Raw genomic sequence first — 25,919 nt, 5'->3', positions numbered from 1 at the left:
TTTATATAAATTTCATTTGCTTGAAAACTTATAATACAGATCCTGGAGCATCATAGCATGTGCAGGGTTGCCGGGGGACCTTAAAAACCTTAAAAAACCTTAAAAAACCTTAAAAACCTTAAAAACGGCAATTTTGGGCAAAAAACCTTAAAATAGACGTGAAAAACGGGCAAATTTTCGGGTTTTTAAGGTTTTTTAAGGTTCCATACCTAAATTATACCTAGCTTGATGTTAGATCTAAATGGATTTCCGGATTAGTAAAATTTTTTGAAATTATACCTAGCTTGATGTAGATCTGATAAGATTTTCTGAATTTATACCTAGCTCTGTGTAGACCTCATAAGATTTTCTAAAATTATAACTAGCTCGGTGTAGATCTGATTGGATGTTCTGAAATTATACCTAGCTTGGTGTAGATCTGATTGGATATTCTGAAATTATACCTAGCTCGGTGTAGATCTAATTGGGTTTTTCTGAAATTATACCTAGCTTGTTGTAGATCTAAATGGATTTTCCGGATTAGTAAAATTTTCTGAAATTATACCTAGCTTGGTGTAGATCTGATGAGATTTTCTGAAATTATACCTAGCTCGGTGTAGATCTGATTGGATATTTTGAAATTATACCTAGCACTGTGTAGACCTGATAAGATTTTCTGAAATTATACCTAGCTCGGTGTAGATCTAATTGGGTTTTTCTGAAATTATACCTAGCTTGGTGTAGATCTAATTGGGGTTTTCTGAAATTATACCTAGCTCGGTGTAGATCTAATTGGGTTTTTCTTTAATTATACCTAGCTTGTTGTAGATCTAATTGGGTGTTTCTGAAATTATACCTAGCTTGTTGTAGATCTAAATGGATTTTCCGGATTAGTAAAATTTTCTGAAATTATACCTAGCTTGATGTAGATAAGATTGGATATTCTGAAGTTATACCTAGCTCTGTGTAGACCTGATAAGATTTTCTGAAATTATACCTAGCTCGGTGTAGATCTAATTGGGTTTTTCTGAAATTATACCTAGCTTGTTGTAGATCTAATTGGGTTTTTCTGAAATTATACCTAGCTTGTTGTAGATCTGATTGGGGTTTTCTGAAATTATACCTTCCCCCTTTAGATATGATTGCAATTTCTGTATCGGAAAACCTTAAAAACCTTAAATTTGCACCTTTATTGCATTACGTTTGTCCAAACTTTCGCACTGTGGACCTTAAAAAACCTTGAATTTAACTGTTTTGGACCTTAAAAATGGGTCAAAAGGGGCCTTAAAAGACGTGAAAAAACCTTAAAAATGACTCTCAAAAATGCCGGCAACCCTGAGCATGTGGCCTACGAAGTTACAAGTCCTGATATTAAAGTCAAGGCAAGTGACATTTGGTGGCCTTCTTTGGGACTCCCTGTAGCAATTTAAGGGACCAGGGGTGGTGGGGTGTATCTAGAGAATCTCCTTAAACTGCTTTGCTAATAATATAAACATTCAGGATGACTGAGTTTACTTCATTCAACTTACTGTTAAAAGCCAAGAGTAAAGATTTTGTCAAAAAAATATGCCATGAATCGATGAATGAGCATGATAGTTACTCGGGAGAGACGTTAGATGCAATCGCCACTACATTGGACTGCTCTGGCCAAGAAACTGAAACTTTATTGAACTCTCTCTGTGGTTTTAATTCTAAAATTGTACAGAACAACATTGCAAGCCCTGAGGAAATCATATCTCTTTTTCCAGAAGATTTCCATAAAAGTTTAGCAAGTCTTCTTACAAAGATTATCGTGGAGCTGCTACCGTTTTGGAGGCAACAGATAGCTGAAAATCAGGTCTCGTTGCCGAAACTGGCAGCTTTCTCCTGGACTGTGAGTACTGAACAAGACACCAACACACCACTTTGTTTTCTTAACCTCAACATCAAAGACACTTCTGGGACTGAATCAGTTAACGCTCACCTCTCTAAAGATTCTCTCGCTTCTTTACTGTCGGGTTTAAAACAGATAAAATCCCAGATCAATCAACTAACATCATAACAGTTGACACTTTGACATCCAAATTGGTCGTTTTTACGCGAGATTTGAAGGTAGTCAAAGCACTATACATGCTATAGTGCTATACATGCTATAGACCTATACATGCTATAGTGCTATAAATGCTATAGTGCTATACATGCTATACATGCTATAGTGCTATACATGCTATAGTGATATACATGCTATAGCACTATACATGCTATAGTGCTATACATGCTATAGACCTATACATGCTATAGTGCTATATATGATATAGTGCTAAACATGCTATAGCACTATACATGCTATAGTGCTATACATGCTATAGACCTATACATGCTATAGTGCTATACAGTATACATGCTATAGTGCTATAAATGCTATAGTGCTATACATGCTATAGTGCTATACATGCTATAGTGCTATACATGCTATAGTGCTATACAATATACATGCTATAGTGCTATACATGCTATACATACTATACATGATATACTGCTATACATGCTATAGTACTATAGTAAAATACATGTTATAGTGCTATACATGCTATACATGCTATACTGTTATACATGCTATAGTACTATAGTGCTATACATGCTATAGTGCTATCATAATATTGTGTATTATGTTGTGAGTAATTGGTGTTTCAATTTTAATTCCATTTCTTGTGCTCCTATTGGGTTGAAAAATTACGGTCAATCGTTATTCAATAATATTATGTACATTGATACATACGTTTAAATCGAAATTCAAATGTGATTTTCAAACTTCAATTATAATTTTATGTAACCTTTTGTTTCTTTTAAACAAGTTGTCATCGAATCAGTAAAATCTTAATTGGGACTAAGTCACATTTTGCCGATCATGTGTTTAGGCATTACGGAGCCTAAATAGCTTTCTGTCGATATGATAATATCATTAAATCATTATATATATATCATATTTATGAACTAATTATTAGTTATTGCTTGGAGTTTTTGGGAATTTTGAAAATATTAAATCGATAAAAATTAATTAATAAAGGAGTAATTTATCATATCTCTAAAATTCATTTTTTCCCGATCCATGACTCAAAGTGCCGAAGGCACAAAAGATTCAAGGACAAGGGTTAGCGAACGAGGTTTTTTTTGTATATGGTAGCTTGCGACCGTACGTGCCCTCGCCCCCAGTTATCGCCCACGTTTCTGCCTGCGCAAAGTTATTTTGCGCGATAATCTGAATTAAACAATTGTTGGCGCGCGGTGCTGAACTGTTCAAGTAAATTGTTAATTTCACCATGTACGCATCCCGCTAGGGACTAATTGATAGCATATTATTATTATTTTGAGTTAGTATTACTATTTTGCACAGATCCGTTATCTGTTTACTATCTGTTAGCAATGTTTGGGTTACTGAGCCGAAATTCTCTGCGAAGCAGTCGACATATTCTCCTGAGAAGAAACTTTTCATCCATCGAAGAGGTAAGTCAGTAGTCAACATTATATTGGTAGGGGGGGGGGTATTCGCAACAATAAACTATGCCAATTTTAATCAATTTAAACTGAATTAAAAGTTGATGCAGAACTATATGAATCAAATCAGATAATTATACCTAAAACATCATAACACGTTATCGTAAACATTTCTACAAAAATTGATAAATTAAACTATGAAATGAAATAATGTGCTTGTATACCACCCATATGGTTAGCAACTGACACAAGTGTCAGGTACTAACCATGACAGAGCGGTTCTAAAGGGTGAGGTGAAAATATCCAGCAACAAACTACTAAATCATCTCAAAAACAAGTCTATTCAGAAAATATTAAAACTTTAATTATATCATATAGTAATCATAGGATATGATATTTACCACACAACGATTAACAATAAACCACCAGAAAACACTACAAAAGTATCATATCGGATTCATGGGAAGGTTTATTGATATATTACACACTGCACTAATAAATAAAGATAGATTATAATGCTAGGTACAAATACCTAGTAAAATGTTACTAATTATCAAATTATGCTTCCCATCACTGTAATATTATAACATAATAAACCGTTTTTTAGCGACATGAAGCTTAATATATTCATTATGCGTTTCTTTGTTTGTTTGTTTATAGAACCCGTCCCCAATCTCGAAGTTCGACACATTGGGCATGACAACCCTTCATTCAATTTTACGAATACTGTGGGATTCGTGTGACAAATGTTTGCCCCAAAGTTGTAGAGTGTAGTTTTCACTCTTCTAATATCGAACCCTGCGTATTAGAAAGTGAAATTGATTTTATAGTTTTTTCTTGTGCAATAAGTCTAGCTGATCCTTGTAACAATGCTGTTGGGCTGTTTAAATATGTTACTACATACTAGAGGACTCAAGCTTTTTAGAACTACTTCTTAAATCGATACAGACAGATTTCAAATGGTTAGTGGACATCTTGGCATTTCACGTAAATGTTAATTTTTTAAACATTATATCAATTTTTTTCATTCTGAGATATGATTATATACATACCTCCCAGTGCAAGTTTGCGGCAAAATTGATGTCCCCGATTTGCTGTACAATCAATATTCCGACCAGTCATTTCAAAAACATCCTATGACTCTGGTGTTTTGGTCGTCTTAACTTTATTAAGAGACAGTTCTGGCACACAGTAAAGTTTGTTCATTAGGTTCATTTCATGAACATGCGGGAATTTTCTTGAAAAAAGTAGAAACCTGAGAAGATACCCTAGTGATCATAAGAAATTATCATGTTATAAACTGTATTCTCAGAGAAGCTTAAATAGGGAGATAGGGGCCTAACATCACTAAGGGAGTAATCACTAATCCACATTCCAGGGATTACTGAGTTGATGAATCCGATGAACAAAACTGGAACATGGGAACAAAAGTGGAATTTATTTGCCCTAATAAGCCATGAATGGTGCCAAAAATAATTGTAAATGATAGTTGCAAGCTAGGTATAGGGGGCATCGAAAGTCGCACAAAATGACCCAGTTTCATGGAATGAACGGAAATGAACGAAAATTAATATTTGGTTCAAAATTGGTCGGAAAGAGTTAATATTGGTCCTTGGACCAATCAAACCAAGTTTGGGAATCACTGCATGTCTAGAACCGGTGTAAGGGTGGTCCAATTTTTTCTCAATAATCCTCCTGAGTATCTAGATTTTTGGAACCATTTGAACCATTCTGAGCACTTTTAGGAGATTGTTAATTTTCGTTCATTTCCGTTCATTCCATGAACCTCAAACCTGTGTAATTTTATGCGACTTTTGATGGCTCTTAAGGCCTAGCTTATAACTAAATCCATCTTTGAAAACCGAATTGAGGCTTCCCAGCACTCAAATAATTAATACAGCCAATACTTCGATGTGCCCATGTTCCAAATTTATGGATTCATCTACTGCATCTACCGGGATTACTTGTTTTTGTGAAACTTTTGTAGGGTAGTGCACAATTTTCCCACGTTACGCGCGCGTTTTAGTGTCCCACGCGCGCAGCAAAACAGGTCGGACATGCTAGCAGTGTGTCCTTCCTACGGACTATAAAAATAGTCTCGCTTTGAAAAGAAAAGTCCGCTTTTATTGAGACAACAAACAAATTCAACCACCCAGCCGGGGCTTGAATATTCCTCTTTTCGTGCACTCCATAAAGTTCAAAGCGGATATAAACATATACAAATACACACAGCGACTTCACGGTGCATTATAAGGATATAAACATATACAAATACACACAGCGACTTCACGGTGCATTATGAGGATATAAACATTTACCAATACACACAGCGACTTCACGGTGCATTATAAGGATATAAACATTTACAAATACACATAGCGACTTGACGGTGCATTATAAGGATATAAACATTTACAAATACACACAGCGACTTCACGGTGCATTATAAGGATATAAACATATACAAATACACACAGCGACTTGACGGTGCATTATAAGGATATAAACATTTACAAATACACACAGCGACTTCACGGTATAAACATATACAAATACACACAGCGACTTGACGGTGCATTATAAGGATATAAACATTTACAAATACACACAGCGACTTGACGGTGCATTATAAGGATATAAACATATACAAATACACACAGCGACTTCACGGTGCATTATAAGGATATAAACATATACAAATACACACAGCGACTTGACGGTGCATTATAAGGATATAAACATTTACAAATACACACAGCGACTTCACGGTGCATTATAAGGATATAAACATATACAAATACACACAGCGACTTCACGGTGCATTATAAGGATATAAATATATACAAATACACACAGCGACTTGACGGTGCATTATAAGGATATAAACATTTACAAATACACACAGCGACTTGACGGTATAAACATATACAAATACACACAGCGACTTGACGGTGCATTATAAGGATATAAACATTTACAAATACACACAGCGACTTGACGGTGCATTATGAGGATATAAACATTTACAAATACACACAGCGACTTGACGGTATAAACATTTACAAATACACACAGCGACTTGACGGTGCATTATAAGGATATAAACATATACAAATACACACAGCGACTTGACGGTGCATTATAAGGATATAAACATTTACAAATACACACAGCGACTTGACGGTGCATTATAAGGATATAAACATTTACAAATACACACAGCGACTTCACGGTGCATTATAAGGATATAAACATTTACAAATACACACAGCGACTTCACGGTGCATTATAAGGATATAAACATATACCAATACACACAGCGACTTGACGGTATAAACATATACAAATACACACAGCGACTTGACGGTGCATTATAAGGATATAAACATTTACAAATACACACAGAGACTTGACGGTGCATTATAAGGATATAAACATTTACAAATACACACAGAGACTTGACGGTGCATTATAAGGATATAAACATTTACAAATACACACAGCGACTTGACGGTATAAACATTTACAAATACACACAGCGACTTGACGGTGCATTATAAGGATATAAACATATACAAATACACACAGCGACTTGACGGTGCATTATAAGGATATAAACATTTACAAATACACACAGCGACTTGACGGTGCATTATAAGGATATAAACATTTACAAATACACACAGCGACTTGACGGTGCATTATAAGGATATAAACATATACAAATACACACAGCGACTTCACGGTGCATTATAAGGATATAAACATTTACAAATACACACAGCGACTTGACGGTGCATTATAAGGATATAAACATTTACAAATACACACAGCGACTTGACGGTGCATTATAAGGATATAAACATATACAAATACACACAGCGACTTGACGGTGCATTATAAGGATATAAACATATACAAATACACACAGAGACTTGACGGTGCATTATAAGGATATAAACATTTACAAATACACACAGCGACTTCACGGTGCATTATAAGGATATAAACATATACAAATACACACAGCGACTTCACGGTGCATTATAAGGATATAAACATTTACAAATACACACAGCGACTTCACGGTATATACATATACAAATACACACAGCGACTTGACGGTGCATTATAAGGATTGTTTCAGCTGAAGAAGACATCTCTGTATGATTTCCACCTAGAAAAAGGTGGCAAAATGGTGGACTTTGCTGGATGGGCACTTCCGGTTTCCTACCCGGACTTATCTCATGTGGAGTCACATCTCCATACAAGGAAGGTAATTTAATCTATTTCTTAAATTTAATCTGTTTCAGGTTTCTTTCAATACGCAGAAAATTTTAATAGAATTACGTCCGTTTTCTCGACATCCGCTTCATGCTCTGATCAGTACACTTTAAACAAAATATTTTTTGTCAAAATCTTTATTTTTCACTTTAGTTTAAGTTATATTAATATAATAAATTCAAATCTTATGATATTGTTATTATCTTAACAGTTACTATTGTAGCTTAAGATTTTAAATTTGTATTCCTTGTATTCCTTGTATTCCTTTATATCATGATATGTGGAACCGCTTGAGATTAAAGTTCATTGTTACAGAATATTAACTTAACTTTTATCTGTGTAGGATATTGAAAGCAAAAAATGAACTATACTCATGTCTTCTACACGCATAGTACAATATTCAAAGCTAAATTGTGACATTTTCAATGAAACGTATGCTTTTGAATCTGCTGCGGGAAAATGACGATGACGCATGGCCAAATTTCTTATTTCATTCCAGAATCCAGGCTAAGAAGATCACAACGGATATAATATTATAACACTTGGAAAATGGAAAACCGCACTTATGTATAAATATAATGAGTATGAAATATTGCCGAATTTAAACGGTATTATCTATTTACTTATTCATCAAACCAGTAAACCTTACAGCCACAAGTATATGAACCTGCACATGCAAGAATGGGCTAAGAAGTTTTTGGTAGTTTTGAGATAAACGGAAAAAACTATCCCATTTCTTCATTTTTTGGTCTACGTTAGCTTACCTATCCCACAGAATGTTCTATAAATGGGTAGACCAAATCAGTCTATTGGAAATAAGTTGGGCCAAGTAACCTGGCCCATATCACCCTGCTTTTAAAAAGGAGTGAAGACCAAAATAGTGTAATTACTTTGTGGGCTATGTTAGCTAGCCCATTCTTGACCTGCATATCTTAGGTGGAAGTCGAGATCCATGTTATATAGCCCGTTATTGCATTATTTTTTGAAACTGGGTCAAATGCTTTAATGGCCTCCAAATCAGCATGAAAAAATAAAAATAGGCCAAGAAATAGGAGTTTTAGAGCCCAAAAACGCGAATTAAATAGGTAATAATTATTTTAGTCTCTTGAGTCTTGACACCATTTTAGGGTTATACCGGTTCCTGCTAGTAATGTATAATGTACGACCGCCGGCCGCCCACGTGCAAATTAGGTAAAAAGCAAAAGGTTGCATAGTAACCATGGTAACGAGGGTTGTTACACGCACGTGCACGTGCAAAGATTGTTAGAACGGCATTTTTATCGGTTTTGTTGATATTACGTTCTGTTTAGTGCGAGCAATATTTTAATCAGCTGTATCTTTGGTTGTAATGGATATGTTTTGAAGCGTTTAAAACTGGCTATCAAAGAATACTATTAGCTTCCTTCCTGTGACCACGGGTTTTTCTAGTACATATGTAATTCGAAAAATTAAAACAAACGATCCGTTTCATGATAATATGTAGAAAACAATACCAATACCAATACCAACAATACCAATATTGTTTTCTACATATTATCATGTAACCCCGATCTTGGCAAGATCTTGCTGGTGGGCGACCTAAACACTAACTTCTACTTTGAAGAAGATGACTCTAGCACTGAACCTGATGAAATCCCCTCCAGCCATCCAAAAACTAGCGGCCATCGGGAGAGTAAGCAAGGATCAAGTACTTAACCCCAGGGTAACCTATTGTTAGATTTCCTCGGCTATCGCTGCTAAAAGGTAATACACTGGGAGACATCTTTGGGGAATATACCTCTTTCAACTACAATGGTGCCAGCGTAGTTGACTATATGGCAGTCACGCCTGAATTGATAGAATCAGTGCTGTCATTCCAAGGGGGGGGGGGGGGGGGGGGGGGGGGCCATTCCAAGTGCAGAATTTAAAAAAATTCTCTGACCACAAGCCGTGCCACGGAAAACTTTGTATCTGCGAGGAAAATTTTAACTTTCTGGATGTGGGGCTGTATAGTAAACCATCCATCGGTGCAAAGAAAATAAAACAGCTACAAGATGAAATGGCCAGAGATGCCCAGGCACGTAGCCAGGAGGGGGGGGGGGGCCGGGGCAGAGGGGGCCGGGGCAGGGGGGCAGGGGCAGGGGGGCTTAACATTTTTTTGCTCTCATCTTAAGTTAAACTTATCCATGGGTACAAATTGGCCGTCCAACGTCAACAAAACTATTATATAATGCTCTTTATTTATTTGAAAAATTACACATTTTCTTTAAAATCAGTCTTTTGGCTCTCCTGAAAACACCTTTAAAATCTATCTTCTACTAGAGCTTTCATCTGTTTCAGCTCAAATTTGGAACTAATGTTCCTGAGATAATCACAGTCAGAAAATATGAGGCGATTTTTAAAATTTTGCGATTTTTAAAATTTTGCTTCTTACTCTTTTTATGAGGTTAACTGTCGAAAATAGTCGAAAATATCATGACACGCACTTGTTGTTAACCTCATATCTCAGCTTAGGAGCAAAATATCAAAAATCGCCTCATATTTCTGTTGGACAAGACCTTGACAAACACTTTTGCTAAGTTACAAGGTGTAAACTGTAAAAGAAGAAAGATTTCTGCCAAAACCTTATTTAAAGTAGAATTACAGGTAAACCTCAAAATTTTACGTGTAATATTTACAGATGGGAAACTTTTTTTCGTTGAGGACAAAACCATTTGAAAATTTAGATCGAGCTCTACAACATAACTCAAAATCTCAAAAATGACCTCGACCCCCTGTGGCCTTAACCCTTAAGGCTTAAGGTGTCGTGTCACATAATCACCCAATCAATTTTGTTAACGAGATACACAAAACGCTTGTTAACTTTGTCATTTCATATCCGTTTTGGCTAATTTTTTCAGATCAGGAGCAAGAGGATAAAGAATTGGATGTCACAGTACTACCTGCAACTGAATGATTCTAAAACACAACTCATAGTCTTTGGACCTAGTAAAGTGCTCAGTGAGATAGAACTTCATGGCGTTGATATAGCTCCTAACACTTTGGTAATGTTTGTGTGTACTGTTAAGAACCTTGGATTAGTAATGGACAATCAGCTGGTATTTGATAAACAGATCGTAAATCTCAAGAAGAAATGTTTTCATACGTTATGTAATATCAGAAAAATCAGATTTCTACTGAGTCCCAAACAGATTAAGATCATCGTTAACAGTCTAGTAGTGTCATGTCTAGATTACTGTAACGGTCTGTACTTTGGTATTGGCGAGAAGCTGCTGCATCAGCTCCAGTTACTTCAGAATGCTGCTGCAAAAGCTGTCACTGGTAAATATAAACATGACCATCTTGATGATGACCTGATAAAGCTTCACTGGTTAGATGTAAAAAAAAGGATTGTCTTCAAAATCTTATTACTATCTCACAAGTCACTGTTAGGATTGGCACCAATTTATCTGCAGGACATGTTCAAGTATGCTCATCATGGTCACTCATTGAAGCTTATTGGTCCTTCTTGTAATTCAAAGTTTGGTGAGCGTAGCTTCTCTGTAGTGGCTCCAAAGATCTACAATCGTCTGCCTGTTACCATCACCTCTGCTCAATCTTTGGAATTTTTTAAAGCTTTTCTAAAAACTTACCTTTTCAAAATGTCTCCAGATGAACTTGAACAACTTTATCGATAACTATTGTGGTCATATTTGGAATTCGATATTTGCATAATATATTTAAGTACCATTTTCGGGCTTTAGTATTGACGATATATTTCAAGTATATGTTATTTTTTAGCTCAGTATTCATGATATTTTCTGGGATGACTAGTTCAAACACTGCTGAGTATAACTATAAGATTTATCTTAAAAGCGGTGTTATTAAATTTCAATTTATTATTACTATTAATTTATTATCTACAGACATTTCAGAAAATTGGGTGTCTAGCATGTTCGGAAAGAACATAATAGGTAATTTAATAATATATGGGCGTGGTTTAAAATATTCGAATTTTGGCGACGGAATCCTCGAATTAGTAATTACAGCATACCATCCGCAAATTTACAGGTCCCAAATATGAAACTAGGGGTTGTTATAATGCTTAACAAGTTAAAACAAATTGTTTATGTCGTGCATCCTGGGTTTGGACAGGATAAAATACTTCCATCGCGTTACATTACATAATTCTCGATAAATGTAATAGATTTGTAGTGTTGTAATTAATTTAAAACGTTACTTTTGGCCCACACTGTACTCTCTCTCAGGGTGTTAGCATATTCGATGTCAGCCACATGCTACAGCTTCACATCCACGGAAAAGATAGGATAAAGTTTATTGAATCCATTCTTGGTAAATAACATGTTTTCTCTGATTTGTAGCTAGCCGGCTATTATATCGTTTGTAGCTAGCCGGCTATTATATCGTTTGTAGCTAGCCGGCTATTATATGGTTTGTAGCTAGCCGGCTATTATATCGTTTGTAGCTAGCCGGCTATTATATCGTTTGTAGCTAGCCGGCTATTATATCGTTTTAGCTAGCCGGCTATTATATCGTTTGTAGCTAGCCGGCTATTATATCGTTTGTAGCTAGCCAGCTATTATATCGTTTGTAGCTAGCCGGCTATTATATCGTTTGTAGCTAGCCGGCTATTATATCGTTTGTAGCTAGCCGGCTATTATATCGTTTGTAGCTAGCCGGCTATTATATCGTTTGTAGCTAGCCGGCTATTATATCGTTTGTAGCTAGCCGGCTATTATATCGTTTGTAGCTAGCCGGCTATTATATCGTTTGTAGCTAGCCGGCTATTATATCGTTTGTAGCTAGCCGGCTATTATATCGTTTGTAGCTAGCCGGCTATTATATCGTTTGTAGCTAGCCGGCTATTATATCGTTTGTAGCTAGCCGGCTATTATATCGTTTGTAGCTAGCCGGCTATTATATCGTTTGTAGCTAGCCGGCTATTATATCGTTTGTAGCTAGCCGGCTATTATATCGTTTGTAGCTAGCCGGCTATTATATCGTTTGTAGCTAGCCGGCTATTATATCGTTTGTAGCTAGCCGGCTATTATATCGTTTGTAGCTAGCCGGCTATTATATCGTTTGTAGCTAGCCGGCTATTATATCGTTTGTAGCTAGCCGGCTATTATTATATGATTTGTGCAAAGATTTGGGAATTTTTAATAATGACAGTAACTCCCCACATTTAGAATTGTATTTCAGTGGCTGATGTGGAGTCACTGGCATTAGACACCGGCACACTCTCTCTGATGACTAACTATTGTATTTCAGTGGCTGATGTGGAGTCACTGGCATTAGATACCGGCACACTCTCTCTGATGACTAACGAGGAAGGTGGTATTATTGACGACTGTATTGTTCACAAATCTTCTGCTGGTTTTCTTAACCTAGTCTGTAATGCTGGCTGCGCTGAGAAAGACTTCGCTCATATCAGTGTAAGTAATTAAGTATAGATAAAATAGCTGAATGTATTTTTCACCAAAACCCAAAATTGGGGGGTGGGGCAACCATATTAAAGTATATTAAAGTATATCCCCGGGTCAAAATCGGAAAAAACCTACATTTTAATGTACTTTAATATACCTACAATTAGTAGTTTTATATTCTTCGTTCAGATTTACAAGATAAGCCAGTTGTTACTCCCCTGAACTCATACATGAATTTACATCCAGTTTGGACAAAAAATGGCCGTGTTATGAGCCAAAAACTATATGCCCATATTTGGAAACACAAACAAAATGTGATAGCTGTTGGCCCCTTAAATGAGTAAATTTCAATATTTTTTATGAGACTTTAACTTTCGGTCATAGACTAGAATACCGACAGCATGACCATGTCACAACTCAACCATGTCATAACCATGTCACAACTTAACCATGTCACAACTTAATCATGTCACAACTTAATCATGTCACAACTTAACCATGTCACAACTTAACCATGTCATAACCATGTCACAACTTAACCATGTCATAACCATGTCACAACTTAACCATGTCACAACTTAACCATGTCACAACTTAACCATGTCACAACTTAACCATGTCACAACTTAACCATGTCACAACTTAACCATGTCACAACTTAACCATGTCACAACTTAACCATGTCATAACCATGTCACAACTTAACCATGTCACAACTTAACCATGTCACAACTTAACCATGTCACAACTTAACCATGTCATAACCATGTCACAACTTAACCATGTCACAACTTAACCATGTCATAACCATGTCACAACTTAACCATGTCACAACTTAACCATGTCACAACTTAACCATGTCATAACCATGTCACAACTTAACCATGTCACAACTTAACCATGTCACAACTTAACCATGTCACAACTTAACCATGTCACAACTTAACCATGTCACAACTTAACCATGTCATAACCATGTCACAACTTAACCATGTCACAACTTAACCATGTCACAACTTAACCATGTCACAACTTAACCATGTCATAACCATGTCACAACTTAACCATGTCACAACTTAACCATGTCACAACTTAACCATGTCACAACTTAACCATGTCACAACTTAACCATGTCACAACTTAACCATGTCATAACTTAACCATGTCACAACTTAACCATGTCACAACTTAACCATGTCACAACTTAACCATGTCACAACTTAACCATGTCACAACTTAACCATGTCACAACTTAACCATGTCACAACTTAACCATGTCACAACTTAACCATGTCACAACTTAACCATGTCACAACCATGTCACAACCTAACCATGTCATAACTTAACCATGTCATAACTTAACCATGTCATAACCATGTCATAACATGGTCATGTTAGAAAAGCTTTGTGTCTCTCCGCTTTCTCTTTTCCCACTGGGAAGCCAACAAATTATATATTTTTCGAGAAATTGTTTTTTGCGTACCTACTTTTGAAAGGTAATGTTGTTCAGGAGCGAAGAGATGCAGCGGTCAGGTCGGGGCTGGATATCACAGTGGAGGTGAAACCACAGCATAGCCTCATTGCAGTACAGGGTGAGGCTATACAATTAAATTAGTTATTCCATGCATTCTGTTGAACTATTTGGAAATGTTCATTTGAAGTTGAGGTTATGGGTATTTAACACAAATGAAATAATAGCTTTTTTGACATTAGTGGCAAAATTTAACCTAGCATGTTCAAAAGTTCTGAACATTAGCCACGTGACCCATACTTACATATGTGCAGTACTGCCCAGGAGGAAAATGTATTGTTGTTAGGCACTATACCCGCACTATAATCGATAATGTTAACTATAAATGCGACCGTTTTCTCGATTCAACTATTATACATTTTTATTCTTTAGTCATTGCTTATACTATTTGGTATTACTGATTAGTTGTGGAAAATTCATAATTTTATAAAGTTTTTTCATTAAGTTGTAAAATTATACTGCAAGTGCAGCGGGAGTGCAGCCTTATTTGAAGATTTCGCGGCAAAAGAAATGTTTCACTTTTCAGCTGTGCTAATACCACGTTAATTATTCAGCGTTAATAGTACTAACTTTGGATTCGTATTACGTATATTGCTATACTGGGTCAACGAACGGGTGGGGGGGGGATCAGGTACTAAGTTCTGTACGTGACGTCGACTAAGTGTAATTTTGGAATTTTGTCAAAAGACCCACCCACCTCTTTCGCGGTACTAACTGTTTTTTCGGATAATAATTAAGACACCCACCCCTTTTTCCGGCTTTTGTGGTACAACCTGTTGAGAAATCACGGTACTAACTGTTTCTTGGTATATAAAATATAATACCCGCCCATAAATTGCTTTAAACAGGTCATTAAACAATAAACATTGGGAAATGGGCAAATTGTATCCACTATTTAGTAGGGGTTTTGTTTTCAATGTAGTCGAATTAGATAAAAAGTTACAAAAACCCAAAAAATCCATTCCCAAAATTAAAGTTAAAAAGGTAAAATGGGGTTTTTTGGGGTTGGACACCCCCTTTGGAAGTTGGAACCATGTACTAGAACTGTTTTTCTGGGAAATGTCCCATTTACTAACTGTGTTTTTGAAGAAAATATGACCCCCCCCCCCCCCCCCCCAACGTCACGTACGGTACTAAGTGTATGACCCCCCTCCCGCAACGAATAGTTCGACTGCCCTTGCAGCATCGCCGCTGGTTTATTCATACTTCAGCAACGAATTTTCATTAGGGCAGCTGTAATTTCTAACAAATGGGTTATCTGGAAACGGTTTAAGAAATGCTGATAGCTTTGCTTTGAACAGCAGTGTGTTTTCAATGAGGTAAAGATCTGATGGAATGGTGTTCCATAAACGTGGCCCCATTACTGCAAATGAACCATCATACAATGACTGTTGACGTTGAGTACTGCTCTTGTTAAGACTTGGAATGGTGGCCTTGATTCCGTGTCTTGATTGAGTATAAAAATGAATCCTCAGGTCATTTGGGCAGCGTTGGTGCAAGATTTTCCCCATGTGGATGATAACATGACTTTCCACTGGGGTGGTCTATAAACCACGACGTAACACGTTTTGATGGTCTATAAACCACGACGTAACACGTTTTGATGTCAAAACGACAGAAAATTCACATTACCCCTGCACATTTCTTACAGCTATACCAGAAATGATTGACGATAGGGGCAACAACCCAAAGAGATTTTTACAGCATGTAATTGTAATTAATCGAAACTTATTAAAATTCGTAACCTGTGAATGAATGGTGACACTTACAGTAATGTTTCGAACTAAAAATAAACCTGCTGAACGACTTTCAATGAGCCTTAATGCCTGAAAAAACAGTAAAGGGGGTATAATAGTATGGGAGGTATAAGGGCAACGGTCATGCTTGGCAGCACTGTGATTACGGATCGGGAAATTGAGCGGCCATCCACAAAAGACTAAAAGAAAAGCGACCGCATTTCTGTTTGAGATTTGAATAACATTACTGTAACTGTCACCAATGCAACACCGTAACACTGTACACTGCAACACTGTACACTGTACACTGTAACACTTCACTCTACAGGTCTATATATACGCTGCACATCTGTTGAAATGTTCAAATGTTGCTAACATTTGATTGTCAGGGTGCCCTAATTCTAAACATTGCTCATATATTCTCTTGAAGGTGTGACGGAATAAACCATGATTCTGACGATATATCAAAGTGGGTATCTAATATGCCCTTATATTAGAATGGTACTCTATTAACAGTTTTTAACTGATTTAAATGTCATGCACAGCAGATTGAAGCGTCTTTAAATTGTTTACTATTTATATTATATTGCTATGTAAATTTGATTCTAATTCTAATTCTCTATCAAAAACGTTTAGTGGTCTATATTGCGAAGGAGCAGACTTTTGTCATCAACGTAGCGCCGTCGGGCCACCTCATTTATCCAAACCCGATTACTTATTCCCTACGATATTTTTGCCCTCAGCAAGAGTAAGGAAAAAAAGTGGCCAAACGGGTCTTATATCTTATCACCTGATTAAGATATCGATGACGATATGTGACAAAGTTTGCCTAGAGGACGAGACGATTATCGTAGCCAACAAGAGTTTATATAATCTCTTAGTTTGACAAAATTAACTACACCGTACCTTTCAACAGGGGTACTAATATTTACCTCAACTCCAAATGAACATGTCCATTTAGATTGTCCAGTCAGTTTGTAATCTGTCAACTGAGGGCCCCCCCCCCCCCCCCCCCCAACTGAATTCTAATGAAGAATCATACAGGACCGAAGGTGGCGTCATTTCTACAACAAGGAATAAAAGAAGATTTGTCTGAGCTGTATTTTAACCACACAGCGTTAGTTGACGTGTGGGGAATACCTTGCCGGGTTACCCGGTGCGGGTATACCGGCGAGGACGGCGTAGAGGTAAGTGTAGTAGTGCTGCTGTTCCGTGATATTTGAGAAACAAAGTGTAGCAGCTACACTGTAGCTACACTGTAGCTAGGCCATGACGCTAAGTAACCTTGTCTCTCACCTTCTTTTCCAGATCTCAGTGCCAGATGACGCTGCAGTGGAGTTGGTGGAGAGACTAACCTTCATTCTTTACCAGATCTCAGTGCCAGATGACGCTGCAGTGGAGTTGGTGGAGAGACTAACCTTCATTCTTTTGCAGATCTCAGTGCCAGATGACGCTGCAGTGGAGTTGGTGGAGAGACTGATGAGTGTGAGTGACGAGGTGAAACTAGCTGGTCTTGGTGCTAGAGACAGCTTGAGACTGGAGGCTGGTCTCTGTCTTTATGGTAACGATATTAATGAGACCACTACACCTGTGGAGGGAGCTCTGATGTGGACGATCAGTGAGTAAATTTTACTGGCAATGGCGGGCTGAGTGCTGACCATATTAAAGTATATTAAGGGGACATACACCAAAACCTTTTTTGCCGGGACCCGGGATTTGACTTCATATTATAAAAGTATAGATTACAACTGTAAGATTTGAGGCATTGAAAAATTTTTTTGAGAGTACGCACATTCGAAAAAAAAATTATTTTCTTTTTCGAAAGTTTTGGAAATTTTGAGAAGTCTGTCACTGTAATACCGATATTTCAGTCATTTTAAACGATTTTTGGCTGATTTTTTTACTGAACATTATTAACAATCCGTACAAGAAGCCCTGTAAAGGATTTTATAATTAAAGAATAGATGACGAAGTTACAGACCAAACAAGGTCGAGAGAAGCAAAATTGAAATTTTTGTAAAAATCAAAGTTGTATATGTTACCATTCACCCAGGTCATAAGATATCGCTTCAAAAATTCTTGTGAGTGTAGCTGATGATCATATCCAACTTTTTGGAACAGGATTTCTCTCAATTTTGAGTTTTAAAGTATGAAATATGGCCTCAAACGACTTAGTAAAATTCATCGTAAAAAAGGGCCAAACATGGCAGATTTAAGGCTTAAAATGCCTATAACTCAAAAAGCATCAATTTTTTTGAAATAATTTTTACAGAATCGTAATCAGCTTGAGAAGACGAATCTTTTAGTACCAAATAGGTTATTTTAGAAGACAAATTGTCTTAAATAATTTTCTAGCTTGAACACAAGGGTCCCCCCTTGTATAAATTTTGTACAAATTGTACACATTTTTTTATAAATTTTGTGTTTTAAACTATTATAAATTTGGTACTAAAAGATTCGTCTTCTCAAGCTGATCACGATTCTGTAAAAATTATTTCAAAAAAAATTGATGCTTTTTGAGTTATAGGCATTTTAAGCCTTAAATCTGCCATGTTTGGCCCTTTTTTACGATGAATTTTACCAAGTCGTTTGAGGCCACATTTCATACCTTAAAACTCAAAATTGAGAGAAATCCTGTTCCAAAAAGTTGGATATGATCATCAGCTACACTCACAAGAATTTTTGAAGCGATATCTTATGACCTGGGTGAATGGTAAAATATACAACTTTGATTTTTACAAAAATTTCAATTTTGCTTCTCTCGACCTTGTTTGGTCTGTAACTTCGTCATATATTCTTTAATTATAAAATTCTTTACAGGGCTTCTTGTACGGATTGTTAATAATGTTCAGTAAAAAAATCAGCCAAAAATCGTTTAAAATGACTGAAATATCGGTATTACAGTGACAGACTTCTCAACTACTATGTCGGAGCTAAGTCCGATCTACGCCAGAAAACCCCCTCCATATATCCCTGTCCCGCATCAGGGTTCGCAGTTCCTCTTTAGAGTTTGTCCCAACTTCCTTCAGTAACATAGACAAGTAGCTTTGTCTTGGTCGGCCTTGCTGTGCTCTACCGTGCGTAGGTTCCCATAAGACTAAATCACTGGCAAGTAGCTCAGGATGTCGGATGCAGTGTCCCGCCATTTTTAATCTCCTGCTTCGTAACTTGTTTGACAGCCTTGGGAGGCTACCATACAAAGTTATATTGCTGACCTTGTCCTTCCATGAGATACCCAGCACCATACGCAACATCTTTGTGTATGTCCCGTCCAAACTTTTCTCTTGAGCCTTTGTCAGTGTCCAGGTTTCTGATCCGTAGAGCAGTACTGATTCACAAGCCGCTATGAACAATCTAATCTTTAGGCTCTTTGAGAGTTTGGATTTCCAGATATCCTTCAGTCTATGTAGGGCACCCCACGCTTTTCCCTTTCTAACCCTTATCTCCCTATCTGTGCTCTCAATCCAGGAGCCTAAGTAGATGAAATCATCTACATTTTCTATGGCTTCCCCGGATCGACTTTGTAGGTCGCTAGATCGATCCTCCATATTCAGTGTCATGACCTTGGTCTTGCCTTCGTTTATGTGTAGTCCCACGCTTGCTGCCGCCGATTCTACTCTGAGCAGGAACTCGTTAGCCTTGTCCATGTCCTCAGATATAAGTGCTATATCATCTGCAAAGTCCACATCGGTGATGATCTTGGGCCCCACTCTTCTGCTTTTTCTACGTTCGAGGGTGAGTCCAAGTCGCTCCGCATCATCGCCTATGGCTTGCCTCATACAGTAGTCGATGACTATTGCTAAGGTATCACCCTGTAACACACCTGCAAGTATCTCGAACAATTCAGTTTCTCCGTCTGGAGTTAGGACTTTGGCCATTGTCTTCTCGTACATGAGCCGTATAAGCTGCACGATTTTGACTGGAATGCCGTAAGCTTCTAGAATCTTTAGCATTTTCCCACGATGTACACTGTCGAAAGCCTTCTTAAAGTCTATAAATGTCAGAACAGCTGGCAGTTTCCGACTCTTGACACCCTCTATAAGACGTCTCAGTACCAATATCTGTTGAGTTGTTGACCTTCCTGGTCTGAATCCATTCTGGTTTCTACGCAGAATTGTCTCGATTTCTGGCTTCAACCGGTTTAGAACCATCTTGTTTAGAGACTTGGCAACTAGGGATGACAAGCTTATTCCCCGATAGTTCATTGGTTCGCTAAGGTCGCCCTTCTTTGGAATTGGTCCAAACTTTCGAAAAAGAAAATAATTTTTTTTTCGAATGTGCGTACTCTCAAAAGAATTTTTCAATGCCTCAAATCTTACAGTTGTAATCTATACTTTCATAATATGAAGTCAAATCCCGGGTCCCGGCAAAAAAGGTTTTGGTGTATGTCCCCTTTAAGTATATTCCCGCCCTCAAATCGGGAAAAAACCTACATTCTAATATACTTTGATATACCCAAAATTATTCGAGCTGTATTCTTCGTTTAGATTTGCAAGATAAGCCTGTTTTTGGAGTAGTACATGAATTTACATCCAGTTTGGTCAAAAAGTGGCTGATTTATGAGCTTAAAACCATATGCCCATATTTGGGCATACACACCAAATTTGAAAGCTTTTGCCCAAAAATCGATCAAATTTCAATATTTTTGAATGACACTAACTTTATGTGAAAGATATCTATATACCTTCGTCCTTCAATCATCATGAACAAAATTGCACATATCTCGGTTTGGGATATTAGCCTAAATTACTTCATTAAAATTAAAATAAATCCATCAGTTTTCAATATTTTTGCATGAAATTTTCGGAATCGATTAAGAATTGCATTTCAAGCTTATTGTGGGCATCGATTTTTATTTAGGCCTCCAAAAAGATACGGATATAGGTATCTTAAATTATATTAAAGTATATTCATTAGCAGGCTCTTTTTGCTACAGCAGGCCCGCACAGCCCGCTAGTAAAAGGGCCCGGAATTTTTCAGCCCGCTGATGATACAGCCCGCGAGCGAATGACATGTTTCAGCCCGCTGGGCTATATGAATAATATAGCCCGCGAGGACGAGACACAAAACGTAAACAATCTGGTAACGTGAACAATGCTATAGCTAAGTGCAGTATCTTACCCCTGTTCGGGTGTGTCCGAATTTTCAAAACCACATTTAAGTACTTAAGCAGCCATCCAATCGAATAAGTTTTAAGGCAGTAGGAGAATATGCGAGTTGTGTCTCGGCTCTCATGAGCTGCTCTGGGAATCGCCTTCTCGTTCAAAATGCAAGGATCTAAACTTACAGAGTAATTAGTGTCAATAATAATAATAATAATTCTATACAGTTACATAGTTGAAACAATTATGGCCCCTTATTGTGGGCAGAGTATGTGTCTTTGTTGAAGTGTCCTGGTATAATCTTATCTGAGTGACTGCATTAAAATAATTTAAGGAGAGTTCTCTTAAAACTTTAAAACAATTAGTGTCAAAGAGTTGAAATAAATGGGACTTTTTCGTTAATTCTGCCAAAATATTCATAAACCCCCCCCCCCTCCTGTCCGGATTTGTCCGAAATTCCAAAACCATAGATTGCTTTTTTGACATGCCTTATTGGATAAAGATGTAAGATTTCCTACCACAGGTAAAAGACGCCGAGCGGCAAGGGACTTCCCTGGTGCTGAAAAGATCATGGGACAGTTCATTGCGAAGCCTAAAACGGGAAAAAGAAGAGTAGGTCTGGTGGTAGAAAGAGCACCTGCTCGGCCCGGCTATCCTGTTCTCAACTTGGAGGGAGAAACTATCGGTTTGTCTAATGATTAGAAATTCAAGATCGATTACACTAGACCGCCAAGAAGCAAAATTTAGAATAATACATAAAGCAACATATATTTGCTAACCGGTGCAATTCTTGTTGGGCTGAAAGGTATGTTAAAGGAACCTTTTGGCGACAAACGAGCTTGGATCATTCTCAAATTAGGCAATAGCATGTTTGACGAGCCTTGCAGCAAAAGATACGAAATTTCATGACCTATGTTCAAGTTTGTAAAATATCCGAATCTGAACTGGTTTTTAACAAAATCTTAACCGATTAGCAAAAAAATTAGTGGAAAATATAGTAGACAGTTCCTTCATACAAATTATTATAGACATTTAAAACTGTTTCAATGTATCGTGATCACCCTGTAACATGTAATAGGCGGGATTATACTTTTGCATTTCAACTGCGATAGCGAAGTCCCGGCCGTAGGCACGGGTTACACTAGTCTTAATATATTATTATCAAACTTTACACAAATCCGAAGTAATAATATAAAACATCCTAGGGATCTGATAAGTCTTCGTGTAGAACTCTGAAATAAGTGTCTTGATAAAAAATAAAAAAACTATAAACAAGAAACAGGGCTTGCAAGAGATGGGACACACAAGAGCTGGCCACAGAGTGTATAATACAGTAATTATGCAAACACCTATTACTAATACTGAAATCTGAAACACAAATTACCACAATAAATACAAGAATATACAAAATACTAAACACAATGTTTATACAAGAAGCAGAGCTTGCAGAGCAAGGGAAAAAAACAAGAGAAACAACTGTAACAATTGTATATCACAAAGTCCAGAAGATAATCATTACACAAATCTGAGGCTATTTTCAATACAGTATACTTAATAAATACACTAATTTTCCGATATGTACATTGATAGGAGTTAAAAGTTGTATAAACAAGAGACAGGGCTTGCGGAGCAAGGGAAGAGATATAAGAGGACCGGGCAAAAAGCGTATATTACAGTCAAAAATAAAAGAAAATCCACAGTGTATTAAACACTCAATTAAATATCCACGACCATGTTATTATTATTATTATATATTTTTTCATGGAAGATAAGTGTTCTAACAGTTAACCCCCTTCACGAGAGTCTTTAAGGGGGCCGGGGGGTCTTCATCTAAATTGATTTTATAGTTGTTTCTGGTAGAGGGGAGTGATATTTATTAGTTGTTTTTGGTCCCATGGAAAAAATATTGTTCCTAGCCGAAATTATCGCCGGTTAAAGGTCAGCGATTATGAGTAATTGTATTGCGCGAGCGATTTTCAATCACGCGTCTTGAAAATCGAGTCTAAAAATCTACCTTCTCCTACATTTTTGAAAGTGGTCACGTGACTATAACCTTATACAGGTCACGTGACTGTAACCTTATACAGGTCACGTGACTGTGACCTTATGCAGGTCACGTGACTATAACCTTATACAGGCCACGTGACTGTAACCTTATACAGGTCACGTGACTGTAACCTTATACAGGTCACGTGACTGTAACCTTATACAGGTCACGTGACTGTAACCTTATACAGGTCACGTGACTGTAACCTTATACAGGTCACGTGACTGTAACCTTATACAGGTCACGTGACTGTAACCTTATACAGGTCACGTTACTGTAACCTTATACAGGTCACGTGACTGTAACCTTATACAGGTCACGTGACTGTAACCTTATACAGGTCACGTGACTGTAACCTTATACAGGTCACGTGACTGTAACCTTATACAGGTCACGTGACTGTAACCTTATACAGGTCACGTGACTGTAACCTTATACAGGTCACGTGACTGTAACCTTATACAGGTCACGTGACTGTAACCTTATACAGGTCACGTGACTGTAACCTTATACAGGTCACGTGACTGTAACCTTATACAGGTCACGTGACTGTAACCTTATACAGGTCACGTGACTGTAACCTTATACAGGTCACGTGACTGTAACCTTATACAGGTCACGTGACTGTAACCTTATACAGGTGAAGTGACTGTAACCTTATACAGGTGAAGTGACTGTAACCTTATACAGGTGAAGTGACGAGTGGATCCCCCTCGCCGTGTAGTGGACTGAACATCGCAATGGCTTACGTGGACAGCAAGTACATAAAGAACGGCACCCCTTTACTTGTTCAAGTTAGGAAGAGGGTGTTTCCCGCCACTAAAGTAACCATGCCCTTCGTACCTACTCAATACTACAATCCACCTAAATGACGTGTTTTACAGTAAACTAATTGGATATTAGCCTTCTTGCAATTAATAAAGTTGTATTTAGGGTAGTTGTTTTACATAAATTTTGAAGCATTTGGATTATTTCGTTACATTAGATTTTGCGTAACTTTAGTGAGATTAACTCTATGAGAGACTCTCCAAATTTATCTCATTCATATTCCAGAGTTATGAGACTCATTCTTCTTTCATTGCCCTTTTGAAAGCCTAACCATTCTTGTCAATATTTGTGTTATTCCACGCTAACTACTCCATGATGAGTTTCGATGTCAGGTTATTCCGTTGCAGCGTAGCCAACTTACTGCAACAGTTGGAAATTAAAGATATCGTTTGAATGATAAATTTCAAGTTGAAATTGAGATATTATATACTCGTGGTGTTGATACTTAACTCATAAGTTGTTTCTTGTTTATGCACTCATAATTAATACCATCAGAACTATTTTCGAATTTTAAAATGATTCTAAGGTTTTTTTACACATTTTTAAGATTACAGATGTTTCAGTTTACTATAAGTATACCACAATATTTTTGTCATGTCTAGCTTTTTGTTAGGAAGTCAGCAAAATTGTTGTTCATTCTATGTGAAATAGGTAAATGATAGCAATGCCAATAACAGCAACAAGAGACTTAGATATTGAAATACCTAGTGGTCATATAACGGCAAGACTGAAATTTCAAATTGCATCAATAGAATAACTCAACTAAACATATATTATTGGTTGCAATATTATATTATTATTGGTTGCAAGCTCTGATCATTTCATGATATCATGCTTAATAATAATATCCGCGAAACCACAATTAATTCCCATCAAATTAAGCAGGGCCGTAATTTGTAATTCCGAAGCGAGGCTGGCTCCGGTTTGCCCCAGCGGGGTCTTGGGCGGAGTCCCGGTTACTGGGCGGCGCTCAGCCAGTCATTCTATGTAATAAGCGCCATGAGTTGGTAAAGAATTTTTTGTCTCTGATTTTGATAAATTTGATACCAAAAGTTGCCTCTAACTGTGAATAATGAAAATTCACCGTGTAGCAAGATAACAGATAACAGATAACAGATAACAAGATAACAGATAACGTCGAGCTGTATAGTATGTGGGCCTCCTGTACGTGTATTGCAAGAATGTACAAAGGTCGAAAAATGGGTAATTTATTGCTTAAAATGCCTATAACTCCTAAAATATTGAATATTTTGAAATAATTCTTACAGGATCGTAATAAGCTTAGTCAGATGCAACTTCTGGTACCAAAGTTATAGTATTTGAAGGACCAAATTTTTCAAAATTTTTTCAAAACTTCAAACAAGGTCCTTCCTTGTGTTCAGATTAACAATTTTTGAAAACAATTTTCCTTTAAATCTTAAAATATAAGTACTAAAAGTTTTAAATTGACATGTCAATTCATCGCAGCTCGGCGATGCACAGTAGCGCATCTCGCCGATCTAGCGAGTACAGTAGCCTCATTCAGCTTAAAC

At 37.1% G+C, this 25,919-nt stretch overlaps 2 protein-coding genes across 2 annotated transcripts in view; both read left to right on the top strand.

Annotated features, from left to right (window-relative positions):
• Nucleotides 1-25,919, top strand: part of LOC134819414 (uncharacterized) — a 61,879-nt gene that overhangs the window by 25,440 nt on the left and 10,520 nt on the right. The window lies entirely within an intron of this gene.
• LOC134819388 (aminomethyltransferase, mitochondrial-like) lies at nt 3,357-24,936 on the top strand. Its single transcript, XM_063829327.1, has 9 exons — nt 3,357-3,462; nt 7,601-7,729; nt 11,964-12,048; nt 12,988-13,151; nt 14,654-14,735; nt 17,455-17,597; nt 17,845-18,028; nt 22,036-22,197; nt 24,250-24,936. Exons 1-9 carry the CDS (start codon nt 3,382-3,384, stop codon nt 24,429-24,431), a joined length of 1,212 nt encoding a protein of 403 aa, XP_063685397.1. The 5' UTR covers nt 3,357-3,381; the 3' UTR covers nt 24,432-24,936.

This window comes from Bolinopsis microptera, chromosome 8 (genome assembly GCF_026151205.1).
Source record: "Bolinopsis microptera isolate Bmic1 chromosome 8, MBARI_Bmic_1.0, whole genome shotgun sequence".
NCBI lineage: Eukaryota > Metazoa > Ctenophora > Tentaculata > Lobata > Bolinopsidae > Bolinopsis > Bolinopsis microptera.
This window is presented reverse-complemented; position numbering and strand designations above follow the sequence as displayed.

What these genes read in the sequence shown, in the direction of transcription:
- LOC134819388 (XM_063829327.1), top strand. Translation starts at nt 3,382, where the DNA reads ATGTTTGGGTTACTGAGCCGAAATTCTCTGCGAAGCAGTCGACATATT. An exon ending in ACTTTTCATCCATCGAAGAG is followed by an intron (nt 3,463 to 7,600) that starts GTAAGTCAGTAG and finishes GGATTGTTTCAG; the next exon opens with CTGAAGAAGACATCTCTGTA. An exon ending in GTTTATTGAATCCATTCTTG is followed by an intron (nt 12,049 to 12,987) that starts GTAAATAACATG and finishes ATTGTATTTCAG; the next exon opens with TGGCTGATGTGGAGTCACTG.